The sequence below is a fragment of the Sus scrofa genome, chromosome 18, assembly GCF_000003025.6.
Source record: "Sus scrofa isolate TJ Tabasco breed Duroc chromosome 18, Sscrofa11.1, whole genome shotgun sequence".
NCBI lineage: Eukaryota > Metazoa > Chordata > Mammalia > Artiodactyla > Suidae > Sus > Sus scrofa.
In genome coordinates this window covers 14,052,886-14,080,399 of record NC_010460.4, presented here as the reverse complement: position 1 = coordinate 14,080,399, position 27,514 = coordinate 14,052,886, and the positions used below count along the sequence as shown (strand labels likewise).

The following is a 27,514-nucleotide window of genomic DNA, read 5'->3' as shown; positions in this document are numbered from 1 at the left end:
ACCAGGCGGTCCCAGGGTTCATGAGCAGAGCCTTCTGCCTCACAGCTGTGGGGAAGGCTGACTGAAGTGGACCAGAGATCCTCATTTTCTTCAAGGAAATCAGGCTGAGGCAGGTAAGGAAGCCTTGTAACATCCCACCCCCCAGGACTGCATTTTTTCTGGGTGCAGATCTGCTTCCCAGTGGGCCGCATCCGGGGAGGCAGATGTGTTTGGTGGTGGTTGATGCGGGTGAAGGGTGATGAGATGAAAGGCCGGGCAGGTAAGTGTCTGGACCTCTGGGTGTCCTCCCTGTGCAAAGGTAAGGCCTCCAAGACAGAGGTGCACAGACACCTGAATGCCCTCTGCTCCCACAGGGTCTCAGCACTGCTGAGCTAGTGATGGGAGGCAAGGATCAGGGCCAGTGAAGAGAAACCAGGGAGAGAGGAAGAGGGGAAAAAAGCAGCTTCTCAGGGACTCTCTGTGACCCTGAGAAAAAGCTGCCTGACAGCCAGAAGGGACAGAGCCTCAACCCAGGCAGAATTTTGTCTTAAAAGGAGTAAGTCACATTTACCTTGAAAAGAAGGAGAATTTGCTCCTACTGGGTGCTTTCCATGTAGCAGTTTCTTTCTACATAGCACACTGTTTAATTTAATGTTCTACCAAAGTCAGAAGTTGAACCTATTTGTCTGCTTTGGGTAGAACTCACAGTCACTGTGAAGCACATCCTGGATCAGAATCCAATCCCAGTGCCACCAGGCACAGGCTGCCGCGTCCAGGTGGTGTGACCTCTGGTTCACCCCTGCCCCAGAGTGCAGTAGCTTTTGCCCCAGGTCAGGGAACAACAAGGGACATCTGGCAAGGCTGCTGCTTCCTAGCCAAACTGAAGGTGTGGGATCGCGACTGTCATGTAACATTCAGGGGTGCAGGAATTCAAGCAAAAAATACCTAAGGACATGAGTCTATATTTGGGGGAAAATGAATTTTTTCCCTAAGGTGGAAGAATACTTGCTCTTGTCTCAAAGTGAGACTGTTTCCCTTTTCTTCTTGCTATTTTGATCCCACCTTTTATTTATTTATATTTTTGGCCCGTGCCATGGGGAAATTCCCCCGCCAGGGATCCAACCTGAGCCACGGCAGTGACAACACCAGATCCTTAACCCACTGAGCCACCAGAAAACTCCTGATTCCACCTTTTAAAGGCCTCTTCCGCGCAACCCTTCTTAGCCCCCCCCCCCCCCGCATTTCTTCTTCCCCAGTTTAAAACATCATTCCCCGGCCCCTCCTTTTATGCGCTTCTCTATTTCCTCACATCTTTCCCCCTGAGACAGGGAGCCTGTGCCCTGGACCCTTTATTGAACGTGTCTTCTCTGAGCCTCAGGATAACCCTGTAAGGCAGGTGTCAGAGCCCCGTGTGAGGGGTGAGGACCCTGGGGCTCCACATCGGATCACTGGACCCAGTCGGAGGCCGTCCATTTAGTGTTCGTGGGCACATACAGGCTGTGCGGGGCATCTGAGGTGACAGAGTCCCTGCCCCACTCAGCCTCCACTTGGAAAGGAGCCCCTGGGCAAGGTGAGAAGGTCAGCGCTGCCCCTCCTCCCCTCCTTTCTGTGTTGCCTTCAGACAACAAGTTACACTGTTTCTTCCACTGCCCAGTCCTCATTGGTCCGTCACCGCGCGCTCCCATTGGCTGTGGGCCCCGGGGACATGCCGCGATTGGTCCCCAGGGCCCACTGGGAAGCTGCTGGGTCTGTCTGGCCCCGGCAGAGCCCCGGTCCCCCCTCTGCTGGCGTGAGAGAGGCCGGTGACTGCTGTCAGGACGTCTGGTGTCCCTCACGTCCAGGGAGTGGGACGTCGAGTGGCCAGTGCCCGTCTCCCTCAGAGGGTGAGAGCCGACTGGACGCTGAGGAGACTGTGCCCGCTCACTTCGAGAAAGCTGTCCTTGGCCTTGTGGGTGTTTATGTACAGGCGAATTGAGTCAGGCCTGTGGATCCAAACAGGTGGCCATTTAGGTCTGGGTCTAAACTTGAACATGAGCGTGTGTACATGTCATTGTGATGCCCTACATATTTTCAAGAATAAATTTCGGAATTTTTTTTTAAATCATGATCTGATAAGCATAGGGAAGGAACTAAAAGGAAGCAGCTGGTGGACTGCAAGACATTATCCAGTGTCTTATATGCGTTTGCTTAGGGTCTGCTAATGAGACTGGATCACACTCTAATGTTTTATGGACTGATGCTTGAAAATGATTGCAGGTTACTCTGAACCTCAGAGATGGTGAGGTCATATTTTTTAAAGTCTAGCCTATGAAGTTTTTTTGTTTTTGTTTTTGCTTTTTAAAAAAACTTCACCTCTAAGCGAGCATTAAGTTGTGTTTTAATAGGAAGTCTTTGGTAATGAAAATATGTTTTGCTTTATATATGAGAAGTTATTTTAAAAATATGGCATGACAGGAGTTCCCATCATGGTGCAGTGGTTAACGAATCCGACTAGGAACCATGAGGTTGCGGGTTCGGTCCCTGCCCTTGCTCAGTGGGTTAACGATGCGGCATTGCCGTGAGCTGTGGTGTAGGTTGCAGATGCAGCTTGGATCTTGCGTTGCTGTGGCTCTGGTATAGGCCGGCGGCTACAACTCCAATTAGACCCCTAGCCTGGGAACCTCCATATGCCGCTGGAGCAGCCCAAGAAATGGCAAAAAGACCAAAAAAAAAAAAAAATATATATATATATATATATATATATATGGCATGACAGCACGAACCTTCACAAAATGTCTTTGCAGAAGAATGCATCAATGAAGCTGTCTTCTAAGTTTGTGAGATCGAAGGTTAAATAATGAACAGTATTGAACACAGTAAAAAGTTTTGTAAAAAGAAATCAGAGCTATGGACATTCTGAAATGTCTAATATTATTTTTGGCCTCAGTTTCCTGCAGAATGAATAGGCTCTAAGCAAAGAGCCCAGTAAACATTTGTTTATTGAGCGGCAGTCCCCACACTGTTGTGTGCACCTCCCTCTATTTCTGTTGGAAAGCGAGCAGCTTATGCCACTTGCCCATGTTCCAGATAGTCCCAGAATCATGACAATAACCTCACAGAGGTGGCAAGTTTAAACTATAAAGACATTTCCACCTCTTTATACAGATGAAGAAATTAAGATTTCAGGCTTCTTGGCTCATAAAAACTCACATCACTGGTTAACACAGAGCTAGAGTTACAACCCAGATCTTGAGCCCATCTGTAATCCATTCTGCCTTTCCCCCACACCAGTTCATCTCATTGGCCGGGTATCATCTCTGCCTACATTTCAGCATCATCCCACCCACTGTGGATTCACAGGACTAGATTCTTTCCAGCATACTGAGCACCCCCGCCCCCCAGTTCTCACACATTTCAGATGCCCAGACATTCACACTCACCCTCCAAACATGCATGGTTTCCTGAGCCAGAATAGGATACCTGGGTTCTTGCCCCTGTAAAACCCCTCCCAACCAGTCTTACATAGCAATTGGCCAGCAACACCTTCAAAGGTGCTTTTTTTTTCCCCTGCCCCCACAGCCTGAGGAAGTTCCCAGGCCAGGGATTGAACCTGAGCCACAGCAGCAACCCAAGCCACTGCAGTGACAATGCTGGATCCTTAACCTGCTGCACCACAGGGGAACTCCTCAAAGGCTTTTAAAGCTTCTCAGATATGTGCTTCTCACGGTGAATCTTGTAAATAACTAAATTCATGAGATTGTAAATGCTTATGATCCAGAGAGGTCTTTTGGGTCAGGGTTGAACTTGCTATTATTCCCTGCCTGCAAGGTGTTCTCTGAATGCTATTCCATCTTACGCCTTACTGATGCACCCAGAAAGAAGGGACATTCTGGTGCTGGATGCATGGATCCTGATGAAGGATCTTACTGATCTGTTGACAAAACAAGTTTGAAATGAGAAATCAGTGTGGACTGGGGCTAAGAAACTTCTCAGAGAAACTGGGACTTAAACTGGCACTTGAAGGAAGAGCTGAATCTAGGTGGGTAGAAACTGAGGGCAGGGGGATATTGTAAGTGGGAGGAAAGAAAAATGGGCCATAGAATAGAAGTTGGCAGGCAGGCTAGAAAAGGTTCTCTTGTTGGTAGTCAGAAAAGGGAGAAATGGGAGATTTTGAGTGGTCAATCCTATTAAAATGCAGATTTCCAGGCCTTGGGGATGGAGTCTCAGACCATACTCTCTATACTGCTCTAATACCTTAATACTGCTGGGAACACTTTCCTTCACACACTTTGTATCTGTGTAGCACCTTTACGAGAAAAAGTTTGTTTTTGTTCTGTTTTTAAATCAAAGATCATGTTTTGATCCTATTTTTACAGTTAGTTGCCCCATTGCTAGCAAAAGAGCCAAGCTTGTAATAAGGTGGAGGAGGGGCCTGCCTTCCCCTCCCCAACCCGAAAACAAGCCTTCTGTGGTCCTGGTCCCGGGCGAGCCACCCCTTCATACAGATCACAGGTGTAGATGGGACAAATCCAACCATATTATTAGAACAAATGGCTCTGTCTGAAAAATACCCACCTAAGCTCCTGCTGGGTCCACAGCGCAAGTCAATAAAGATAAATTGGAAAGAATGGTGTTTGGGGATCAGAGCAAACCATCCCTAGTGGAGAGCAGGAGGCAGCATTTAGGACTGAGATATTTAAAATTGTGTACAGTCTAATCAAGGCCTAATCTTCATCAGAAACTTGGCTGGATTCTCCCCTTTGAGCAGAGTGGAAGGATCATCCCCTATCTCTCCCCCTTCAGTTCCTGACCTGGGGCGCCTGCGGCAGGTGGGGTCAGATGGAGGCCACCGCTCCCCAGGACAGCTGGGCAGATGCTCTGGCACCATCCCCACCCCTAGAGGCAGGCAGAGAAGGCTGCTCCCCGAGGCAGCAAGTGCTGGGAGGGTCTGCCCTCTACAGGAGAGGCCGAGGGCTGCCCTCTTAGCCAATGCCTACAGCACACCCATCCAGGTATTTCCAGAGGAGTGTGTTTGGACAGAGGCTCAGGAGGAAACCCAAATTATTCAGCATTGGCACTGGGAGAGCTCCAGACTCTCCACAAGTCCAAAGGCCTTCAGTGTTAGCATTCCTAGACCACTAGAGAATTCGAGATCCTGCGAGGATCCTGGTATCTCTACCTCCATTTGTCGACCTAAATTCCCTGGTGTCCAGGCACATGCATTTCTCTTTAATTTTCACAGATAAAGAAGACCTTGTTCTTAGGTTCAAAAAGTTCCCATTTCCCCCTAGGCAGTTCAAAACCGCCACTGTTTCACTTTGCTTCCTATTAAAGATGTGCTGGTGTCTGGAAACTGGAGACTATCAAAGTGTGGCCTCCAGTGTAACCTAGCTCTCAGGCTGGAGGGGCCTCTGTCCTGCCCATGGGGATGGCCTAAACTCAGGAATGAATATTCAGGAGCTCAGAGGGACCAGCCAGGCGACTGCAATGGCCCCAACTCCCCATCATCCCGCCACTGCTCTGAGAGGGAAACCCAGGGAAAGCCGACGCCCTGGGGAGACCACACTGGTGACAGGAGATTTGCCGTCTGACCTAAAAGATGTTTTAAAATCCCATGTTGCCTGACCGGGTTCACAGTCTCCGGGGCCAGTGCCCCCTGGAACTTAGTGGGAAAGCTTTCTTCCATCCGCACCCCCGACAGCCCCTCACAGAGGAGACTCTTCTCCCAGCTGAGTGCTTTGAGAGGGCGGCTGAGTGCCCCAGCGGTGGCTCAACCAGAAAGCATCAGAATCACCTGGGAAGCGTGTCACACACGCAGGCACCTGGGCCACCCCCAGGAGATGTAGAGCCCGTGTTTTCAAGGCGGGGCCTGGGCATGTGTATTTTCATCAGCACCCCCCTCCCCGCCCCGGGTGGGGAAGGGCAGGGGCTGACACTCATCAAAACCGGCCCAGGTCATGCCTTGTCACTGTGCAGCAGGACTGAGCTCAGGCGAGAGTAGACCCTGCAGAGAGCTCCCACCCTATTTCACTCAAACCCAGCGCTGAGCAGAGGGGACACAGAGGTGATGAGAGTGCAGCTCCTGCCCCATTCAAAGAGCTGGCAGAGCCATCCATGGCTCAGCTTCTTATTAAAGCCATTATGTCATCAGCCCTAGAACCGTCTCTCCTAGAGAAGGGCTCCTGGTTTGTAAAATCAAAGGTGATCCGAGAACGACACGACCATCTTCAGAACCCCCTGGAAGTCAGAGCAGGCAAACCAGCTTCTACTGCTCTGCCGTCACGGGACTTTTTTGCTTTCACACAGAGAAAAGTGCTTTCTCTTCTTTTTGAAACATAATATATATGCAGAAAACTGTAATTGCAATGTATACATGTAAGGATAACCTGACCCCCTTGCTGTACAGTGGGAAAATAAAAAAAAAAAAAAAAAGAAAAGTTCACCAGTCTGAAGAATACATCTTGATGGATTTTTTCATATGTTATATACACCTGCGTAACCACTGCCCAGCTCAAAGAGGGGGGTGTTCTCAGGCTAGGACAGACCGCAAAGGGTGGGACACACAGCTGTTTAGCCTCTAACAGACTATGAACAATGAGATACCAGGGTATGGCTTGCTCTGCTTGGCCGCCACTGTCAATTAACAAGTACCTGGTGAGTACCCGCAAGCTTCTGGAAACTTCCTGGTGTAAAGCCAAAGTGCTCTTCAATAATAAGTCAACACCTTGTGTTTTTAGAAGTCAAGCTTCAATGAAAGGTTTTGTATCATCTGTTATTTGTTGTGTATTTACTATTGATTATACTCATTGGTTTGAGACCCTTTACCTGGGAGCCACGCCTCCTTTCTTTCTGCTTCAATCTGCCTTCCTTTCTCTCTAATGTGTCTTTATTACCTAGGGCCAAACAAAGCCCCGTGCATTGCAGCTGATCATGGCAACCTCTGGAGAAGGCGGCAACCCCAGCGGCAGAGCGATGCCCCGGCCCCTGGCACAGCTGAAGGTGCTTGAGCCTCGGGTGGCCCGCAGACGCCTGTCCCAGGCCCGCCACCGAGCCACCCTGGCAGGGCTCTTCAGCAACCTCAGGAAAGCCGTTTACTTTCACTCTGACCTCACAGCCTCAAAGGTATGGGGACCTGAGGGCAGGGAGGAAAAGCTCCCACACACGGAGGGACTGAGGAGCCAAGGTGGGGACACCTCAGGCACTCTGTGGGTACAGCGAGAGAGCTGGGCCATACCTGCCTGCTGCAGACAAGCCTGGCGTCAGAAGGGAAATGACGGGCCCCAGAGGCCTGGTCAGCCAGCAACCCCGATGCCCATCCCTCTCAGGGCAGTGGTGAGTCTCCAGCAACTGCCCAAACACTGCAACCCCACCCCAAGCACACACACACACACGTGCACACATACAATGCCTGTATGCAACCGTCAGGTTTCATGCACCACCCAGGTCCCTCTCTAAGCAACAGGGCTCTCGAGGTAAGCCCTCCTCTGCCGGGGAAGCATCTAGGAGGCACCCAACAGGGGGAGGGCCCTGATAGCCTCCAATCCCTTTACCCTCTTTTAACAGAGGAGGAACCAGAGTGGAGACAGAACCCGTCAGCCCTTGGTGGCAGGACCAGGAGAGGCCCTGTTCTGGGCTCCACACCTGGCTCTCTTTCCACTGTCCACCTCTCTGGACAAGCTCATCGCCCTTTGACTGTTTCCAGACAACGGGTTTCCCTCTGGACTGGTGCTTGCAGCAGAGCTGCACTAACACAGAGGGACTAAGTGACCGGCTGGAGCATCCTGCTTCCTGCTTCCGGAGCTGGCACAGACCCTGGCGGAGGGCAGGCACACAGAAGAGCCCCTCAGTGGGCACGGGGCCTCTGTGGAAATTAGAGGAAGGCACCCCGAGCACCCTTGTGCACCCTGGTGGAGCACAGGAAGGCTTCAGGTGGGACTGAAAGAATCTCAGCAGAGGTCTTACTGGCTCCTCGAAAAGCATATGGGGGTCAGAGGCGGGGGGGGGGGCGGCTCCTCGTCTCTGTGGAGCCAGGCTTGGGGGCCCGGGACGCGGGGTGGGGGTGGGAAGGGACAGCCCACATCTGGGCCACCTGGCAAAGCGCTGCTCTGTGTCCCCTGGGTGACAAGCTTGCAGGGGTGCATGAAAACCCCAAAGCCTCTGTCATTGGCCAGTGAAGAAGGGCGCACAGGCTGGCAGCATGCCTACTCAGGGCTGTCAGGAATGGAAGTAAATCTAGAAGAATACCCCTTGTACCCCCTAAAACTGGCACCTCATGACGGGGTGGTTGAGAGCCCGGCTGTTCACGGGCCCGGATCCACGTGGGACAGGGTAGCTGTTAAGTTTCCGTTAACACATCTGTTAAACAGCGACCACAGCCACGGCTTCCTCAGAGGCCGGCTGTGGCGTCCCACGAGAGAACAGCATGAAAAAGGTAGCGTGGTCTTGTGTGGTTGAGAATGTGGTATCATTTTCCTACATGTCGCCTCGCTGACGCCTCACAGTTCTATTCCCACCTTCCTCAATTGACAGAGGAGGCAACCGAGGCCCCACGAAGTGAGGCCATTTGCCTGGGATGGCACATTTGCCTGGGATGCCTGTGTCTGCAGAGCGCTGTGCTTTTAGTTCCCTTAAGCCTCGTTCTTATGCACCAGCCAGGGCGGTGCGAGTCTAGAACAGCAGCACCTGGGCTGGGGGCCCCTAGCCATTCTGGTGTCCTCTCCCACCGCCACCCCTTCGCCTTTCCACAGCTCCTGAGCGAGGCCCACGTCCTCCAGCCTTTTATATCTCAGCTCAGGAGGTCGGCTCTGCCTTCAATGTCTGTGCACACCCCTGGGCTCAGCGTGACTCATGCTACTCTGCTTGGCGCCCTACTCCATCAAGCCCCTCCCCCGCCTGCGTTCCCACAGCCCTTTGTGGCGCTTCCTGAACCCTAGCCTGGGCTAGGAGTAGTCTTTCCATGCTCATCCTCCCTCTAGAGTGTCAGCGGCCTGAAAGCAGGGCTGTCTTGTTTACTCTGTGTCCCCAGGGCTAAGCACATGCTTTGCCCTTATACATCCATGCCTGATGAAGGGGTGTGACTCCTGGCAGGCATGGGGGTGGGGGCTGCAAAATAAGCAATATTTAATGTTTCTCATTTTTGAATAATCTTACAACTCCCCTTTTGACCTTAGTAATACTGCACACAGTAGGGAAGGAAAAAAGAAAGGAAGGGAGGGAGGGAGGGAGAAAGGGTGGAAATGCTTGAGATTCTAGTCTTGCAGAACAGGAAATTCAGAGTTCAAGTTGACAGAGCATTTGATAGGTTTTTAGATCAACTAGAGTGTATGCATTTGGCAAAGAAAAAATATTAGAATTGAACATTTAATATTAACCAGCCAGTTGCACATTATAACAACTGAGAATTTAACTTGAAGCCTTTGTGCCTGGCCGGAGCTCCTATTCATCAGCCTGCCTCTGCCATCACGGTCTGTCCCAACCTCAAGGAGTGTGAATTGTAGTCTGTAGCCCTAGCTGTTTGCTGAGCACAACTTGTTTCCAAATACTTCGGTGTTTCTGTGAGAGCCATTTCCAGAATACGAGGAAACTTCATAGCGTCTGTGCCTCAGGACAAACTGCCTACCTTTCCTATCGACAATGTCAAGGACTGTGACTTTGCACCTGAGGGAGGGTGGCCTCGGACCCAGAAAGGGGCTCCTATGTCCACAAAACCACCTCTGCAGTGGGAGGCCAGCCTTTCAGCCTTGTCTGTTTCTGTCCTCAGTGGCAGGTCTTGAATAGGGCGAAGGCTCACATTCAGGAACTAGAACAAACCCTGGATAATCTGCTGAAGCTGAAAGGTAAGGGGGAGGGCTGGTTGGTTGGTTTTTCTACTGAAAACAGAGAGATCGGGTTAAGCCAACTGAAAATATATGTATTAAGAGCCTACTGTGTACCTGCGCCTGGGCCAGGGGAACAGTGAGATCCATGCCTCTGTCCTCAGGGAGCTTAGGGTCTGGCAGGACAGACAGACATCTGTCTGGGTGCTTTTGAAGGGTACCTGACCTCCTCTTGAGAAGCCAGCGAAGTGGACTGAGGCTTGTCTAATCGAAGCAAAGGGCAGGGGTTTTCTTGTGGCCCAGAGGGTTAAGGATCTGGCAGGGCCACTTCAGTGGCTTGGGTCACTGCTGCAGCCCGGGTTTGACCTTTGGTCTGAGAACTTCCACATGCCATAGGCGTGGCAAAAAAAAAAAAAAAAAAAAAACGGCAAAAGGCAGAAGCTGTCTCCCTTCTTTGACACTCAGTCTGGGAGCCATAGCTTGCTTGCAATTTGGGGGGGCGGGGAGGGGGGTGCTGTCTTTTTAGGGCTGCACCTGTGGCATATGGAGGCTCCCAGGCTAGGGGTCAAATTGGAGCTGTAGCTGCTGGCCTGCGCCACAGCCACAGCAATGCCGGCCTATGCCAGAGCCACAGCAACACCAGATCCGAGCCGCATCTGCAACCTACATCACAGCTCACGGCAACGCTGGATCCTTAACCCACTGAGCGAGGCCAGGGATAAAACCTGCATCCTCATAGACACTAGTTAGATTCATTTCTGCTGAGCCATGACAGGAACTCCGGAATTTGGGTTTAGTAAGCTAGTGGAAGCTGAATTCTGAAAGGGGTACTTTCCATGTCTTGACAGAAAAGGGCCAGTTCAAGAAGCTCATCCCCTGCTCTAGTGCTTTCTCCCCACATCTAAAAGGAGAGGTGAAATTCGGCTCTTGACTCTCTAACATGGAACCTGGGCAGTCTCAGCGACCACCCATGGTCCACTCAGGCCACGAAAGGCAGCAGACTTGACAAAGTCCTGACTTTATCTTATGTGACCTGTACCTTCAACTCCCCAATAGAATCCTTCAACCTGGAGGATGGGAATGCAAACAGCTTAGAGGAGGCCAAGAGAGAATATGCCAGCATGTACTCCAGAAACCCCAGGTGAGACACCCAAGTTCCAGGAGACCCAGCCTGCTGCTCTCCTACTGTTCTGCCCTAGCTCAGCAGCCCCTTTCCTCTCCAGGAGGCAGGACACAGGAAGAGGGGCTGCTTAGCTATTGAGAAGTCTTGCGCTGGTGAGGTTTCTCTTTTATTCTAATAACATGTACTGTATTTTTCCCAATTATAAAAATAATCCTGCTTATTAATAGACAATGTCAAAAAGACAAAAAGCCCAAGAAAGAAAATAAAAGTACACATTATCTCACCAAAGAAAATCAATAATTTTAAAGACTATCCTAGGTTTTAAAATTTGTGTATTATTTTATAGAAAAATGAGATAATAGTTTTCATATTGTAGTAAGCTTTTCTTTTTTTCTTTTTCTTCTTATTTTTTTTTCCTTTGGTCTTTTTAGGGCTGCACCAATGGCATATGGAGTTTCCCAGGCTAGGAGTCAAATCAGAGCTGCAGCTGCTGGCCTACACCACAGCCACAGCCACACCAGATCTGAGCCACATCTTCGACCTACACCACAGCTCACGGCAACGCCAGAGCCTCAACCCACTGAGCGAGGCCAGGGATCAAACCCGCACATTCATGGATATTAATCGGGTTCATTAACCACTGAGCCATGGCAGGAACTCCCTGTAGTATAGCTTTTGAAAAAACTCAACTAATGGCATTTTTGAAGGATATATATGAAAACAAGGAAAATTCAGATAGCCATCTTCTGTCCTAGCTTCATAGGAACCTAAGAAAAGCCAAATCGGGCTTGAGAGAGGACAGGGAAAAACAGGCCACTGGGTGTCACAGGTGCTGAAGGGGCACTTTGTTTAGAATGTCACACTCAGACTTTGAAAGAGAGACTGATGTGAGTGATGTCCTTCTCCTCCTCTGGGGATCCTCACGTGGGACACTTCACTCTCACACTTGCTGGTGTGTACTCTGTAACTGCAGTATTTGCCATGTCCTCAAAGGATGGCCCAGGCCCTGCGCCTTCTCATCTTGCACAACTGCTTCGAGAGCGGCTTGGGCTTTGGGGACAACGGCTGGGCCCTCCTCACCTCTGGTGGCCCCAGGGCACGTCCAGCACAGTGGATGCGCAGGCTGACCTTCTGAGGAGGCAAGGGAGTACATGTATGAACAGTTTCACTCCTTCTGAAAAGGGGACTGGAAACCGCTTGCTCTTAGAACTTCCCAAGAGCCCACCAAGGTGAACTGAGGTTGTTTCCTATCGTTTTGGGTGGAGTTACTGATGACTTTTCTTCTAGAGAGGATTTTTTTCACTAGAATTATTATAAACCTACAATAATTAAAACTGTGGTACCAGCAGAGGAAAAGATGAATTACATTTTATAATTAATATATTCTAATTAATTTAATTATGAGTGAGCTCAAATGCCTTTGTTCAGGATCATCTGTATTTCCCTTCCCAGGAGTTGTTTTTTTTTTTTTTTTAACCTATTCTTTGCTCATTTTCCTGTTGGGTTGGTGGTTTTTCCTTTTTAGAGGTAGGAACGCTTTATGTATCATGAGAAATTAGCTCTCCTTTTAGTATCTGGATCCCAAAAGATTGTTCCTTGGTTGGTTGTTTTGCTATTTTGTTTTCGATGTTTCTATTTTTCGTTTCAACCATGCAAACAGGAAAGACTTCCTCCATTCAGATTAGAAGAATGAGAGAGAGAGAAGGAGAGAGAGCGAGACAGAGAGCGAGACAGAGAGCGAGAGAGGCTGAGAGTCCTCCTGTTTTCTTTTGTGCACTTGCTTTTTAACCTCAGTGTGATAGCTTTTGGATTTCTCCTATCCGTATGAAGAGATTCTGGGTACGAGTCTTGGTTTTCAAATTGTTTCATGTTGTATTATTCTCTTAACACTGTCTTCTAAAGAGCAGAATTTAAACTTTTGATTAAGTCCAACGTACTCACTTTTTTATATATACTGAGTTTTTCATTTAAACCTTAGTATTTAACCTAAGTTTTTCATGGTTTTTGGTGCTACTGTAAATGATACTTTTTAAAATTTCAATTTTCAATTGCTCATTGCTAGCATATGAAAATACTATTGTTTCTGCATATTGACCTTGTATTCTGCAACCTTGCTCCCTCCTTTGTTCTTTGGGATTTTTGACATAATCACCTTGTCTTCAAGTAAAGACAGTTTTATTTCTTCCTTTCCAATCTGTATACCTTTTATTTCTTTTATTCACCTTACTAGACTGGCTAGAATCTCCAGCATGATTTTGAATAGAAGTGGTAAGACAGCCTTGTCTAGCTCCTGATCTTAGCAGAGAAACAGCCTTTTACTGTTAAGTATGAGGTTAGTGGTGGGGTTTTTTAAGATGCCCTTTATCAGACTGAGGAAATTCCCTTCTATTCCTAGTTCGCTGAGAGTTTTTATCATGAATGGATGTTGAATTTTGCCAAGTGCTTTTCTGCACATATGCAGATGATCATATTTTTTTTTCTTTAATCTGCTGATATGGTGAGTTACACTGATTGATTTTCAAAGTTTGAACCGGCCATCTTACATTCCCAGGCTAAGCCCCACTTGGTCATAGTGTGTGTGTGTGTGTGTGCGTGTATTATATATATATACATATATATACATACATACATAGAGTGTTAAGACTTTCAATGCTGATGTTCATGAGGCACATGAGTCTATACTTTTCTTGTTTCTATTTCCTCCCCAGTCTGGTATCAAATAAAATTTATAGGAAAGGCTCTGACACCTGGTGCCCAATTGAGGCAGTTGGGAAGGACCCTGACGAGGAAGAAGAGGACGAGGAAGAAGAAGAGGAGGACGAGGAGGAGGAAGAGGAGGAAGAGGAGAAAAAAGTGGAGCTCCTACACTCCCCGGTCACCTTGTTGCCAGACCTCATGGAATTTGAACGGTGGGAAGAGCAGGGCTCCTGTGGAGGGAGGCGCTCGGCTGGGGCCTGCTGCCCATCTGTGCACCCTCGGACCAGGCCCCAGTTATGGAAGCTCTAGGATTTCCGCATAGAAGGGGCCTGGGGATGGGGTTGGCAGAGGGGCCAGGAAACAGTCTTGAAGCCACGTTTGCATAGCGTGTACACTGTGTTCACTAAGACTTGATTTGGGGAGACTCTGGGGGGCTGATGGTGGGGATTATACAACTAAAGTTCATTCCCCCGCCCCCTCCACACACACACACACACACAGGACAGATCAGCTTTCAGCAGCATCACTGATCTTGGAGTAAGAAAGGCTGTGGATGGCTGGCTCAGGAGCCCCCTGCCACTCACTCACCCGCTTTCATAGACCTGAGACCCTCGGCATCTATGTGGGCTCCTCGTCGTGTCCGCCTGAGAGGAGGAGGCTCTCTTAACAGCTTCCAAGTTAAAGCGAGGTCACGTCACGTCTGCACATCCATGGGCTCTGAGTTTGAAGCAGTTTTCCCCCAGGGAGAGAGCTGAGCCTGCCCCATCTCATCCTCTCTTCTGTGGGGCAGAGAGCTTCCCAGGGCGCGCTGGGAGGACTCAGGCAGGGATCCCGAAGCACAAAGCTCCTTCGTCCACGGCCTCTGCTCCCCAAGGGGCAGGGAGGGCGGACACTAGGGAGGACCTCGGGCGGCAGGCTTCAGGTCTGGGCGTCGTGCCCTTTCTGTTGCAGGTACCTCAACTTCTACAAGCAGACGATGGACCTTCTGATCGGGAACGGGATCGTCTCCTCGCAGGAGGTGACGCTCCCCATCGTGTCTGCAGCCATCTCCCACCTGTGGCAGACCCTCTCTGAGGAGAGGAAGGCCAGCCTCTTGCAGGCTTGGGTGCAGAAGCACAGTGGCCTCCCAGGCCTCGCGGAGGCCTGTCCGGAGCCGGCCGGTGCCGAGGGCAGCGTCAAGGACAGCGGAGTCGACAGCCAGGGGCCAGCTGCTCACTGGTATCCACCCCGAGGAGGTGAGCGCACCAGGGTCGGGTGGAGGGTGGGCAGGAAAGACGCCCTCACCTTTGCCCGGAGACGCCAGGGTGCTCCTGGGGTCACTTAGCAACTTGGAGGTGCTGCTGGGACTCTGAAGCACGCGGTAAGTTATATCCACGACGTCACATCCGCAACCACAGAACAATGCTTATCTTTCTCCTGTCGGTTTCCTGGCCTTTCCATGGGGATTATACATGAGATGGCTTAAAAGGCCGAATCCACTAAGGTTCTTTGGGCTTCAGGTTACTCGCCCATTAAGCCAAGAAGAAAGGGCCGGCGCACACCCCGGGCGGGCCCGCGGCGGGGGCGCCTCGGCTCAGTCTCTGCAGAAGTCACGGAGGACCCGGTTCCTCCCTTCTTCCAGCTTTACCCGTCTTCAGGTAGACGTCTCGCCTTTTCTTCTCTCTCCTCTTCCTCCTTCCCCTGTAGCAATCGAGCTGGTACTCCTCATCCTCTACATCCCGTAGAAGAAGGACTCCCGGAGGCTCGTTCCTAAGGGGCAGGGAAGAACTTTCCCAGAAATGGCCTCTGTATTTTTCTGCCCCCAATTGGCCAGAATTGGCCAGATTGCCAAATGACTGAGCCAATGAGGCATCGAGATAGAATACCGTTTGGACCAATCAGAACCAAGTTCTGAGAGCAGGGCGGTTCCCACACCAAAGACTGTCGCGGAACTTCTTGCGCGCGCACGTGCAAACCCTCCACTATGAATGTGCTTCTCAGCATTCCAGTGGTAAAAGCGGCCGTGCGCGGCCAAGCAGAGCATTGTGGGCTATTAGCGGTACTTCAGTCCTCGGATCAAAGTGGGCTTCTCGACTGCTGTTCCATAATTAGGACAGCCTCAAAAACTAATGCTGCTACCTGGGGCTAAATCTGCTCTCCCATTTCTAGCAGGAGTGGGCAGTTCTTCGCTCTCCACACCTGTGCGGTGCTTTGAAGGACATTTCATGGCTTCCATCCCCTGCTTTGCTCTGACTTTCCAAACACCCCTCAGCAGGCGGTTCCTTTGAGGAGTCCAAGGTCTCTGTGGTGAATCTCAGACCCAGAGAACCTCCAAGTGCCTCTGATGGTGGGGGGAAAGCCCTGGATGCCCCATTCTCTGTGAGGTTTCCCAGCCACAAGGACACAGGTCTGGAGAACTGCAGTCACCTCGCCCAGTCCCTCTGGTGAGTGGGGGGGACTTGTTTAGGACATCTAGTTCCTGCTTCAAGGATTGCATCCTTCATCACAGATTTTTTTTCGAATCTCTGTCCTTTGGTCACCTGTTTATGGTCAGCCCTCTATGATCTCCCCTGATGCTTCTCAAGTGGAGTTTGGTTCAAAGGGAGGTGCCTGACTAGGACCCCAGTCCCACTGAAACCAGTCCCCAAGGGGGTGGCTCAGAGTCTGCACTTTTAATAAGCACCCCAGATGAATGATGCATGTGTATGTTACTGGTGGGAACTACTAGGGCAGAAATGCCACAGTTAACCTGCCCCGCCTATGTCCCCTCCCCAACCCCGCTCGTCACTCCACTGGATTCTGGCTTCTGATCTGATTGTCCACTGACGCTGGGTAACCTTGAGAGGACATGAGCTCTCCTCCATAATGGCCAAAGCAGGGCCAGAAGACCGGTAGCAAAAGCCCTCAACTCAGGGCAAGCATCAGCCAGTCTAGATGTCTCTGTAGCCCCAAAGTGCCTGGCCCTGGGGTCCCACAACAAAAAAGGCAAAAGAAAAACATATGTTAAATGCATGAGAATTCTGTCAAACTGTAAAGTGCGTGCATGCATGTGTGTGCATGTGAGTGTGTTTGCACGCGTTTACAGCACAAACCATTCCTCGAGAGCTGAACCAAAGAGAAAACCCTAGAATCTAATGTCCCCTAGTCATGGAAGCAGCAGGCCTGGCCTTTTTCTGGAAGGGCTAAGGGCTTATGTTCATGTTCTCCTGACGCTGAGGGAAGCTAGCAGCAGAGACCCTCAGTCGTGCCCAGAGCAGGGCTTTGCTGGCAGCATTGTCTCCAGGCTTGGGCCAACCTAGGGCTGGGTGACAAGGTGAGCAGGACAGAGGAACATTTTGCCAGGGTAAGGACACAGCCACAGTCACTCCTGCTGTGGCTTCTAAATTAGTTGTAGGGAAACCTCTGTGGCTCCTGGTCCCCCTGAGAGTTTCCCTGTGGAGCAGCTGTGTTTGAGGCCAACCCCTGGTCAGGTAGCCGGTCCCTTTCACTTCTGAGAGGCACAGCCCCATAAGCATGCTGGGCGCCGCAGAAGGACCACAGAGCCTGGCCATGCTCCTCCCAGGGGCTGGCTTATGAGAGGGTTGCACAGATGAGGACAGCGGTGGGCTGCGATTCTGCGATTCTGGTGGGTTGCGTGAGGGTTCCTGCCTCAGGCCTGCCAGGGAGGAACTCAGAGCAAAAGGGCTTCTGGGCCGATGGACATGAGTGCCCAGGCCTTTCAGCGGCCCCTTTCCAGATCCTGTTTGAGGAGACCAAAGGAATATGAAAAAGAAGGACACCAGACAGTGTCCAGAAAACCAAGAGAGGGGCTCTCCACATGCCCAGAGTCCCGGGGGAAGGAAATTGGAAAAAGACATAAAGCACAGACACAAGACCCCTGGGCAAAGGGCAGTGTATTCCAGGTAAGCGGAGAGGAGACCTTGGGGAACCTGCCAGAGCCTGCCAACCAGGATCAGAGAACTCCCTGCTCTCCCCTCATAAATGGGGCACCAGGACTTCCTGTCATGACTCAGTGGTAATGAAACCAACTAGCATCCATGAGGACACAGGTTCAATCCTTGGTTCCGTGGGTTAAGGATCTGGCTTTGCCATGAACTGCAGTATAGGTTGCAGATGTGGCATGGATCCTGTGTTGCTGTGGCTGTAGCTCCGATTCAACTCCTAGCCTGGGAACGTTAGGATGTAGCCCTAAAAAGAAAAAAAACGGGGCACCAGACAAAGTAAGGCACACCTAGTTGAAATTTTAACCGAAGACTGTCCTGTGCATTGCTTGGGACATTTGTATGCGAAAAAAGTTATTCATTCTTTATCTAAAATTCAAATTTAAGCATCCTGTATTTTTACTTACTAAATCCTACAATCCTGACTGTATATCATGTTCCTGTGGAATATTTAACATTCTTCAACAATTTTTTAAAAAGTAGGACTGAAAATCAAATAGAAAGTTTCCACAATTGGAAATATATGCTATATCTATATCTATATCTATAAACTATATATCTATCTATGCTCAGGGAGGTGACCAGAGAAAACAGATCAATATATCCACAAAGGACATCTCTGGGTGGGATTATTTCTCAATGATCTTCATTTTATCTGTTTCTGGAGTTCTCTTATGGCGCAGTGGGTTAAGGATCCAGCATTGTCACTGCAGTGGCTTCGGTCACTGCTGTGGCGTGGATTTGATTCCCTGGCCCAGGACCTTCCATATGCTGCCAGCGTGGCCAAAACCAGAATGAATGACGGAGGATAATGTGAGAAAAAGAATGTATATATGTATGTGTGATGGGGTCACCTTGCTGTACAGTAGAAAATTAACAGAACACTGTAAGCCAGCTATAATGGAAAAAATAAAAATCATTTAAAATAAAAAATAAAATTAAAAATTAAAAAAACCAACCCCCCAAATTTATCTATTTTCCAAAATGAATGTGTGTTTTTTACAAAGTATTTTAAAGATAACACTTTATCATAGATAAACAGCTAGCATGTTTGAGCTATTATTATATACCAGGGTCATCCAAAATATTTAATTTTTGTGACATCCCTACGGATAGGTACTGTTGTGATTCCCTTTGTAGGAGGATTCCGGAAGTTAAGTCACAGCTCGGGGAGTGGAGGGGCTGGAAGTCGGCGCTCCTGTAGCCTCACCCCAGACCTCCCTTTAACCTATGCATTCAGCTGCCCTGGCATGAAACGGCTAGACTGTGGATGCTGGGCTCAGACAGCCTCTGCCCGTCCGGAGGTGTGGAAGAGCCCTTTCCAGTGGAAACTGAGGCTCCACTCTGGCTGTTGCCTCTCACCCCTAAGCTCCCGCTTTCTCTAGAAAGAGGAGTCCACGGGCCCCCTTGCTCAGCTGTCTCTGGGGTTGGCAGTCTTTTCACATTTACCCCTGGGAAGGTCACCAAACAGAGACCCTGGTTTGGGTCTCAGCTTTAACAGGGATCCCCTTGGGGAATGAAGGAAGGAGAGTCTGTTTCTCCCCCTGCAGCCCAGAGCAGGTGTCACACTAGTTATTTCTGACACATGAAGTTCTGTGCTTCCTTTCAGATCCTTTTTGAAGATGCCTTTGATGTGGCAAGTTTCCTGGACAAAAGTGAGGCTCCAAGTACATCTAGCCCCAGGTGAGGAAGCGGGTGTGAGTGTGTGTGTGTGTGTGTGTGTGTGCTGATGTGTTTAGGAGCCTCTGCCATGCAGCCCCCCAGAGAGGTGTATAATTTGGTGGAAGTTCTTGGAGATTGACTTTGTTCTGCAGTTCAAAGTGGAGTGGTCCTGGGATTGTGCCATTGCCCTGGGGAGGATATTGTGTGGGGTTTCTTCAGAGCAGAAAATTCTTCCATCACGGCCCAGCGCTGAGACACACCAGGTGATCCAGGTTGTTTGTGCTGCACTGCTGCCCGGGGTGGGTGGCTGTCGGCAGGTTACAGCGGTTGATCTTGTCCAAGAGGTGGGTGAGGGCTCGGGGGCCAGAGAGCCTGAGCCTGGGGCAGTCACTGCACAAGGGGAAGCCACTTTTCAGGGTGCCAATGGGAAGGATGTGAAAGGAAGGGAGGGAGGGGCTGGCTGACACCCCCCCCCACCCCCGCAGTGAGAAGAGCATCCGGGGAGGTTTGAAAACAAGGAGCAGCTTGACTAAACCTGTACCACAGATGTTTACTCGGAAACAGCTAGTTTAGGACTGAAATTCCCTTGCGACTTTTGAAAAGCTGTGGTCTTATGGCCTAAAGGCACAGGCCCTTCAGATACCTGTGCTCACGTCATGGCTAAAACAAGCCTGGGGAGTTTCATTTGTAACAAACCCCACTGGGATCCATAAGGACTCAGGCTGAATCCCCAGCCTCGCTCAGTAGGTTAAGGATCTGGCGTTGCCCTGAGCTGTGGTGTAGGTCACAGACGCGGCTTGGATCCCAGTCGCTGTGGCTGTGGTGTAGGCCAGCAGCTGCAGCTCCAATTAGATCCCTAGCCTGGGAACCTCCATATGCCGCGGGTGTGGCCCTAAAAAAAAAAAGAAGTCAGGGACATTTAGTTTTTCTGGCTTGGGATTGAGGGTGACATTCCTGTCCTCACGATCCCAAAGATCCCCTCCACTCTGGCCCAGGCCTTCGGCTACATATCAGACGTCAGCATTTGCTCCTCCGCCCACCTGCTCCCCATCCCCCCACTGTCCAGACAGACTTGTCCGAAATCTCCAAGCCATTTTCCGTGGTGACTCAAGCTCCTCCTGCACTGTGTGGAGTCTGATTTTGCTGAGACGGGCTGGAGACAGACATTCCTATTTCCCAGCTGGGCTCAGGCTGTGAAGGCCACTTGGCTGAAAAGTGGCTCAAGTGTACTCTCTAAACAATTTCAGAACTCCTCACTCACTCTGCTGATGGAACAAAAAAATAACCTCTTGAAAATGTGGAGGGGGGGGTTGTTTGTTTTTCCTACTTTCCTTAGAAAAGGCTGGCGTTGCTGCCAAGGGTTCCCACGATGTGCCTGCTCCCATTCCAGCAGGAAGCGAGGTCAGAGCACCAGCTGTCTGGGCCCGACTCATGGCCCCACTGGTGGGTCTCTCCCCTTGTCCGGGGACGTGAGAAAGGAATCCGCAGAGCAGCCTTCCCTGTGGGCCAGAGCCTGAGCGGTGGCACCTCAGGGGATTGAACTTGACAGTGCCCTGTGCTCCCTGAGCTGCCTGTGCAGCCGCCAGAGGGAGCAGAACCACAGCGTTGCTGTACAAGGCTGTACACTCATTGTTGCGTGGGCCACGGCTCAGAGCATGTGATCTAGGGCACAGGAGCCAACCTCCCTATAGTCTTGCTTTCCCAGAATGTTCCAGACATGATGCTGGAACCGGGGCCATGCAAACCTTCCTCGACGGACTCTGGGCCATGGGAGGGTTCAGCTGCTTGTTTCAAGGTGCTCGGCTCACACTAGAATCCAGACAGTTTAGAGGGTGTGAGCAGAGGGAAAAGGTTAGGATTCTAAATGTTTGCTCTTTCTTCCTCCTTTCTGCTGTCAGTTCCGTGCTGGCCATCTGCAACCCAGAAAAGCCCGAGGAGAAGTTTCAGCTCTACATGCAGATCATCGATTTTTTTAAAGGCCTTTGCTGTGTTAACACGCAGTTCAAACAGGTAGGACAGAGCAGAGTGTCATGAGGCCTCCGCTCACCTCCCCTCGGGTGGCAGGAAGGGCTCACACCACGGGGACATTCTTCCGCGGGTGGTTGACTTCAGCCTCATGCCTCCTGTGGAAAGGAAGATTTCCGGGGAAGCAGAGGGAAGGGCCAGAGGGATGCTCTGCAGGGCAGACCTGGGCCTCGATGCAGGGACCAGACCTCAGGGGCCCGGCCCTTCACAGGCCTTCCTAAATGTTGTTGGGTGCCTCCCTGATGCCCAAGAGGCCGAACTGTTATCTCCTCCTGAGCCCCCAGGATCATACCTGCTGTCAGCTTCTGAAGGATGTTAATTTCTGCTTCCAAAAAGCCGTCTGTGCAGCACATAATGACATGTATTGTGGGGGCTCTGGGTTAGAAGGTCCATTCCTGGAAGCTTCCATGTAGGGAGGAGGTTATGCCTGAGCCACCGAGGGGTCAGGATCTTTCAGATTCATAGCCATGGATTTTCCAATTTTTTTTTGGGGGGGTGCCCACACTTGCGGCATATGGAGGTTCCCAGGCTAGGGGTCCAATCGGAGCTGTAGCCGCTGGCCTACTCCACAGCCACAGCAACACCAGATCCAAGTCGCAACTGCAACCTAAAACACAGCTCATGGCAACACCGGATCCTTAACCCACTGAGCGGGGCCAAGGATCAAACCTGTAACCGCACAGTTCCTAATCAGATTCATTTCCGCTGAGCCATGACGAGAACTCCCGATTTTTCACTAATTTAGCAAAAGTACAGCTATTTATTTAGAAAGGCAAGTGATAGAAATGAAAACGTCTAAAAATAATTAGGATAGCTTTTCTATTTTCTTTTCTTTTTGGGGGGGGCCATGCCCAAGGCATATGGAAGTTCCTAGACCAGGGATCCCACCTGTGCCAAAGAAGCGATCCCACCCACAGCAATGACAATGCCGGATCCTTAACCCACTGCACCACCAGGGAACTCCTAGGACAGCTTTTCAATGTGGTGCTCTTCCTGCTAACCCTCCCTTCGCCTCTGCCGAGAGCACTTTGACTCTCCACTTGGGGCCAAGGGCTCTTCCCTGTGGTTCACTCTCCGCCTCCCACCAACCCTCGGCTGCCAGCCCTGATCACTGTGCCCCTTCCTCCTGACACAGTGAGGTCAGTTCACTTTACCAAGCCTCTGAGAATAGACCGATGAGACAATCTTTGCTTCTCCCTGCTTCCTTGCTCTACACATGGCAGGAAAGGAAATCCAGGCAGGACTAGAGCACCCACATAAAGCAGAGGTGCTCAAGCTTGAATCGCCTTGGGAGCTCATAGGAAATGCAGATTCCTGATGCCCCACACTCAAGATTCCCTGAAATGTTGTGAGATGTGGCCCTGGGAGTCTGGGGTTTGTTCGGTTTTGTTTTTGTTTTTTTGCTTTTTAGGACCACATGTGCGGCACATGGAAGTTCCCAGGCTAGGGATCAAATCGGAGCTGTAGCTGCCAGCCTACACCACAGCCACAGCAATGCAGGATCTGAGCGGCATCTGTGACCTACACCACAGCTCACTGCAACACCAGATCCTTAACCCACTGATCGAGGCCAGGGATCGAACCCGTGTCCTCATGGATACTAGTCGGGCTGTGCCACAGTGGGAATTCCCGGGAATCTATTTTGAACAAGCCATCCAAGGGTATCCTGGTGCAGGAGGCCTCAGGCTTTGGTAGGTGGTGGTGTAAAAGGCATCTGTATTCCCATCCCAGTTCGAGTCCCGTCACCTTCCTGGGAGGTGGTTCGAGGAAACTTAATTAGTACCTGTCCGGGTTTCTGAGGACCGCTGTAACAAATTACCGCAAGCCTGGTGTCTTCAAACAACCAAAATTTATTCTCTCGTCGTTCTGAAGGCCTCGAGGCAGATTAAGGTATTGGCAGGGCTGTGTTCTCCGTGAAAGCTCGAGGGAAGAATTCTTCCTTGCCTTTTCTTAGCATCTGGTGGCCCCAGCCACCCTGGGCACCCCCTGGCTTGTAGCTGTATCACTGCAGTCGCTGCCTCTGTCTTTGTGTGGCCCTCTTCTGTGTGTTTCTCTGTCCCTCTCATAAGGACACCAGGTCTTTGGATTGAGGGCGCACCCTAAATCCAGGATGATTTCAGCTTGACATCCTTAACTCATCCCCTCTGCAAAGACTGTTTCCAGGTGGACATGAATGGGGGGTGCTACTCAACACACTGCAGCCCCCAATTCCAGCACACACCTCTCACAGCCTAGCGCTCGCACACATCTGCAGCTTAAAAATGCCTCATCACCGTTTTCGGGGCTTAAGGAAGTAAAATCCTGTGAGTGATATTCCGGCGATCTGTGTGACAGAGATTGTGGGGCTCCCTCCCAGGTCGCCCGGCCCCCAGGCACCCCCTGTGCCCCGACTTCCCCTTTCCTCAGTCTTTGCTGTCGTCCTCACCCTGGGCTAGGGGCTGGGGTGATTTTCCTCGGACCAGCTCTCCCTGCTTTTGGGCTCCCTGCGCCCTGCCCCACCTGCAGAGCACGGCCGGCGAGGCCTGTTCTCCAGAGCTGGCGACGCTTCGTTCTGGCCATCACCCTGGGGACCGGCTCCCACACTCGTGAGGTGGCTGGCTGGGGTGAGGGTGCTTCCCAGGGCCCGAGGAGATCAACCCCTAACCAGCAGGACTCACGATGGGGGGGTGGGGCGAGGCAGGAAGAGCACTAACCCGGGAATGTGCTTTGAGGGGAGGAGGTCATGGGGGGTCAGAGGAGGCAGCTGGGGTCATGGTTAAGGGAACCAGAGACCCTTGCTAAATAAAACAGCGCTGTTTCTTGGAGACATTGTCTCCTAACAGCTAATAGCTAACCCCTGAACACGGCCTTAAAGTTCGAATGTTACCGAAAGGTCTCTCTGCTGCTGGTGTCCCTGGGTTCCCAGCGCACTCCCTTCCCCTATGGCAACTGCCATGACCCGTTTCTCGTACAGCCGTCGGAGATACTCTCTGGGTCTTCCTATGACTTTTCAAACACAAATGGGAGCCTGTCAGACACACTGCTCTGCCCCTTGCCCCTTTCAGTGTATCCCGCAAATACAGTGCCAACTTGTTCCCTTTCTTTGGAACAGCTGCATGGTATCCCTGCAGCGGGTGCATCATGGTGCAATGTACCGTTCTCTGTGGCCGGGCACTTGGATAAAGCTTTACGATTTCCTGGTTCTCTCTTATGGGATCCCAGAAATCCCCAGGGGCCGGAAGAAGCCAGCTCTGCTGTATCCAGAGGAAGCCTTTCCGGAAATCACAAAGCAGGGAGTGGAGCGAAATGCAAATGGACACCCCACACACACACACACTGCCTGTAACTTCCTGGCTGGAGAAGTTACAGCTGAAGAGATATCGGGGAGCAGTCGGGGGTGGGGGGGGTCCACACCTGAGATGTCGGGGCCTTCTCATCTGCCTGAGGAGCCCTTCATTAAAAATCAAATCCTGGAGTTCCCATTGTGGTGCAGTAGAAACGAATCCAACTAGGAACCATGAGGTTGCAGGTTCGATCTCTGACCTCGCTCAGTGGGTTAAGGATCCTGCGTTGCCATGAGCTGTGGTGCAGGTCAGCAGCTGTAGCTCCGATTCGACCCCTAGCCTGGGAAACGCCATATGCCGCGGGTGTGGCCCTTAAAGGACAAAAACAAAACAAAAAAACCCAAATCCTCTTCTACCTGTGTTTTGCAGGAACCGGACCTTCCCGTTGATGATGAGATGATAATGTTGAGGTGCATGGAGACATTTGACGACGAAGATCTGTAGTGCAGAAGGGCTGGGAGCCCGAGGGGGAGGAGGAGGGCAGGCAGTCTCCAGGTTTGAATGCTGCCAGCCAAGGCTGCCCCTGCCCAGCCTTGTAGGATGTTTTGGAGTGGGCTGTTCCAAAAGCATTTTGATGGTCGTAGCTTCTGATTATTATAAAGTGTTTAAGAGGAGTGTGGCCCATGTCTGTTGGTCTTTCAGAGTCGTTAGGTGTAAGGTTGCTGGCCTGCTGCAGGGCACCTGTGCTACGGGGTACCAGATGCACCTGAGGCCCTGGCCACAGCCTTTCAAGAGGACAGGCAGGTTCTGCCCCTGGAGGTGCCATGACACCGGGTACTTTCAGCACACCTGGATTCAGGGCACTGTTTGGATGGGTTCTAGAGAGTGCTGGAGCCCAGGGACAGTGCTAATCTCAACCCTGTGCTACAGGACATCAAAGTAGAGTCAGCTACATCTGCTTCTTCTGGTCATAAAGACTCCTGAATGGAGGCCCAGCCAAGCCCTACAGTGTTCTGAGCACTTTCTGGTGAGGCTCCTGGGTAGGGTGCATAAATGCCCCTCAGCCTGTACGCTGGGCGTGATGGTTAATTTTATGTGTCAACTCGCCTAGGCCATAGTACTCAGATATTTGGTCAAACATTATTCTAACTGTTTCAGTGAAGGTATTTTTTTTTAGAGGAGATGAACATTTAAATCAGAAGATTTTGAGAAAAGCAGATTACCGTCCATAATATGGGTGGGCCTCATCCAATCAGTTGAAGGACTTCATAGACCAAAAGTTTGACGGGTCCCAGGAAGAGGGAATTTTACCAGCGACTGCCTTTAGACTCCAGCCGCAACTCTTCTCAGCCTGCTGGCCTATCCTGCAGACTTTGGACTTGCCAACGTCTAGAATCACATGAGCCCATTCCTTAAATCAATCTCTTCCCCAGTCTCCGCACATATGTGTGTGTGTGCATGTGTGTGTGTAAGTGTATGTATATATGTGTTTATATATGTATGTGTACACACACACACACATATATATCCTATTGGCTCTGTTTCTCTGGAGAATTCTGCATAATCCACTGAGCATGCAGAGAAAAGAGATTCCCCTGGCTCTTCACAGTTTACAAATAATAACAACAGTGGTTCCCCTCTACTTAAGGCCTCTCAAATGCTTTGTTTCATGTCCTCTCAAGAATTTGACATGCAGGTTAAGTCCTAGGATCCAAACCCAGTCCTGTCTGACTCCTCTGCCCCAGCTCTAGCTGATCTCAAGGACTGCCACTGGGGTTATGCAGGGACGGTGGCTTTGCTGGCTCTTCAGGGTTTGAAGATGGTTGGCTTGGGGGGAGGGGTGGGGGGCTGGAGAGGAGGGGCCAGCAGGGCCTCCTGACTCTTTGAGGGAGAACTGTGTCCTTCACTTTTCAGCAAGCAGCTCCATCTCTGTCCCCTGCCCCACCCAAAGCCTCTTCCTCGCAGTGCATCAAAATACTGCCAGGAGCATATGGACGAAAGGCTTCTGGAGACAGGAGGGCGGCACGGTGGAAGGATGTGGCCTGGGGCCGGACGTCGGTGGCTAAGTGACCAGGTCAAAGCACACTCGCCTGGCGTGGTCTTCGTCTAACACTTATCCGGCCGCCCCCATGTGCGAGGGCGGGTGCCACCCAGACCTGAGCGGGAGATCAGCACGTCCACGCTGGGATGGAGAGGCCAGCGGGCCGTGCGGAAGGAGCGTCCTCACATCGCGGTTTCTGCGGCGCCCTTCGGCCGCTCGGCTGAGGAGTCCCGGGAGCAGAGCGTGAGCTGGCTCACTCCCACCTCGCCTTGCCCCCCGCATTCCGGCCTGGGCCAGAAGGGGAGGCCCCGGGTGCAGGCGGACGTGCAGAACCTGGTGCCAATCCCACAGGGGAGGCCGTAGATCTCCGAGGCCCTCGCAGTCTCCTCGGATTCCTCCTGGATGTGATTCCATGCCAGGAGGCCTCTCTCCTCCAGGCTTCCTAATAGGAGACAGCCAGCGAGCAGCGGTCAAGCCCAGGCCCGGAGAGAGCCTCTGGCGCCCCCTTCAGGCACTCACGAGGTCTCGTCTCAGTGCTCTGCACCTGCCCGCAGCTGCCCCTTTTCCTCCGGCTTCTCTTCCTACTCCTGCCCCTCACCCACCCCAAGAACCAGCTCAGCACGACTCGGCTCATCATCAGGCATCCCCTAAGCTCCAGGGTACAGCCCTCTATGAACCACGATCCTTTCCACATCTTCAGGGCAGGCTTTTTTTGTGTTGCAGTGCAGTATCTCCGAAATGCAGGTGCACTGGACATTTGGTGGAGACAAGAAATGTGGAAAGTGGAACACCATGAAGCAGGTGTTGTCACAGAGGTCCTTTCAAGGGGCTTTGGTGGGGAGGATCAAGGAGCGAGCTCCAAAAGCCATCAGTGAAGAAGGCAGCTCTGTGCCCTTCACCAGCCACATCGTCTGAGCTCACGGACTTGGTTGGCTCATCATCACACTTAATGTCCTGTATTGCAATGGTCTGTTTTCATGCCTTTTGTCCCAGTTAGTCTGCGAGTTTCT

At 51.2% G+C, this 27,514-nt stretch overlaps 2 protein-coding genes across 6 annotated transcripts in view; one reads left to right on the top strand and one right to left on the bottom strand.

The window, feature by feature from the left end:
- On the top strand, positions 1–25,142 carry STRA8 (stimulated by retinoic acid 8). 2 transcript variants are annotated; one of them, NM_001285970.1, is given in 11 exon segments: positions 1–113; positions 6,856–7,080; positions 9,719–9,794; positions 10,830–10,914; positions 13,605–13,805; positions 14,545–14,795; positions 14,798–14,820; positions 14,823–14,828; positions 19,123–19,196; positions 21,074–21,185; positions 24,893–25,142. In NM_001285970.1, coding segments are annotated over 10 exon segments (1,095 nt in total). In that variant the 5' UTR covers positions 1–113; positions 6,856–6,888; the 3' UTR covers positions 24,968–25,142.
- The window catches only part of LOC100525318 (solute carrier family 23 member 1-like), a 54,874-nt gene continuing 50,392 nt past the window's right edge, over positions 23,033–27,514 (bottom strand). For 3 of the 4 annotated variants that reach the window (XM_013985609.2, XM_021078775.1, XM_021078774.1), the window contains one exon: positions 23,033–26,946. In XM_013985609.2, coding sequence (XP_013841063.2) covers positions 26,687–26,946 — 260 coding nt within the window. In that variant the 3' untranslated portion in view covers positions 23,033–26,686. The remainder of the gene's footprint in view (positions 26,947–27,514) is intronic. The other variant, XM_021078776.1, reaches the window with a different exon arrangement.

Bases quoted from the DNA above. Each gene is read 5' to 3' on its own strand.
- STRA8 (XM_021078488.1), top strand. From the start codon at position 6,889: ATGGCAACCTCTGGAGAAGGCGGCAACCCCAGCGGCAGAGCGATGCCC. The intron at 14,917-15,109 runs GCAACTTGGAGG...TCGCCCATTAAG, and splicing joins GGTGCTCCTGGGGTCACTTA to CCAAGAAGAAAGGGCCGGCG. The intron at 21,186-24,892 runs GTAGGACAGAGC...TGTGTTTTGCAG, and splicing joins TTAACACGCAGTTCAAACAG to GAACCGGACCTTCCCGTTGA.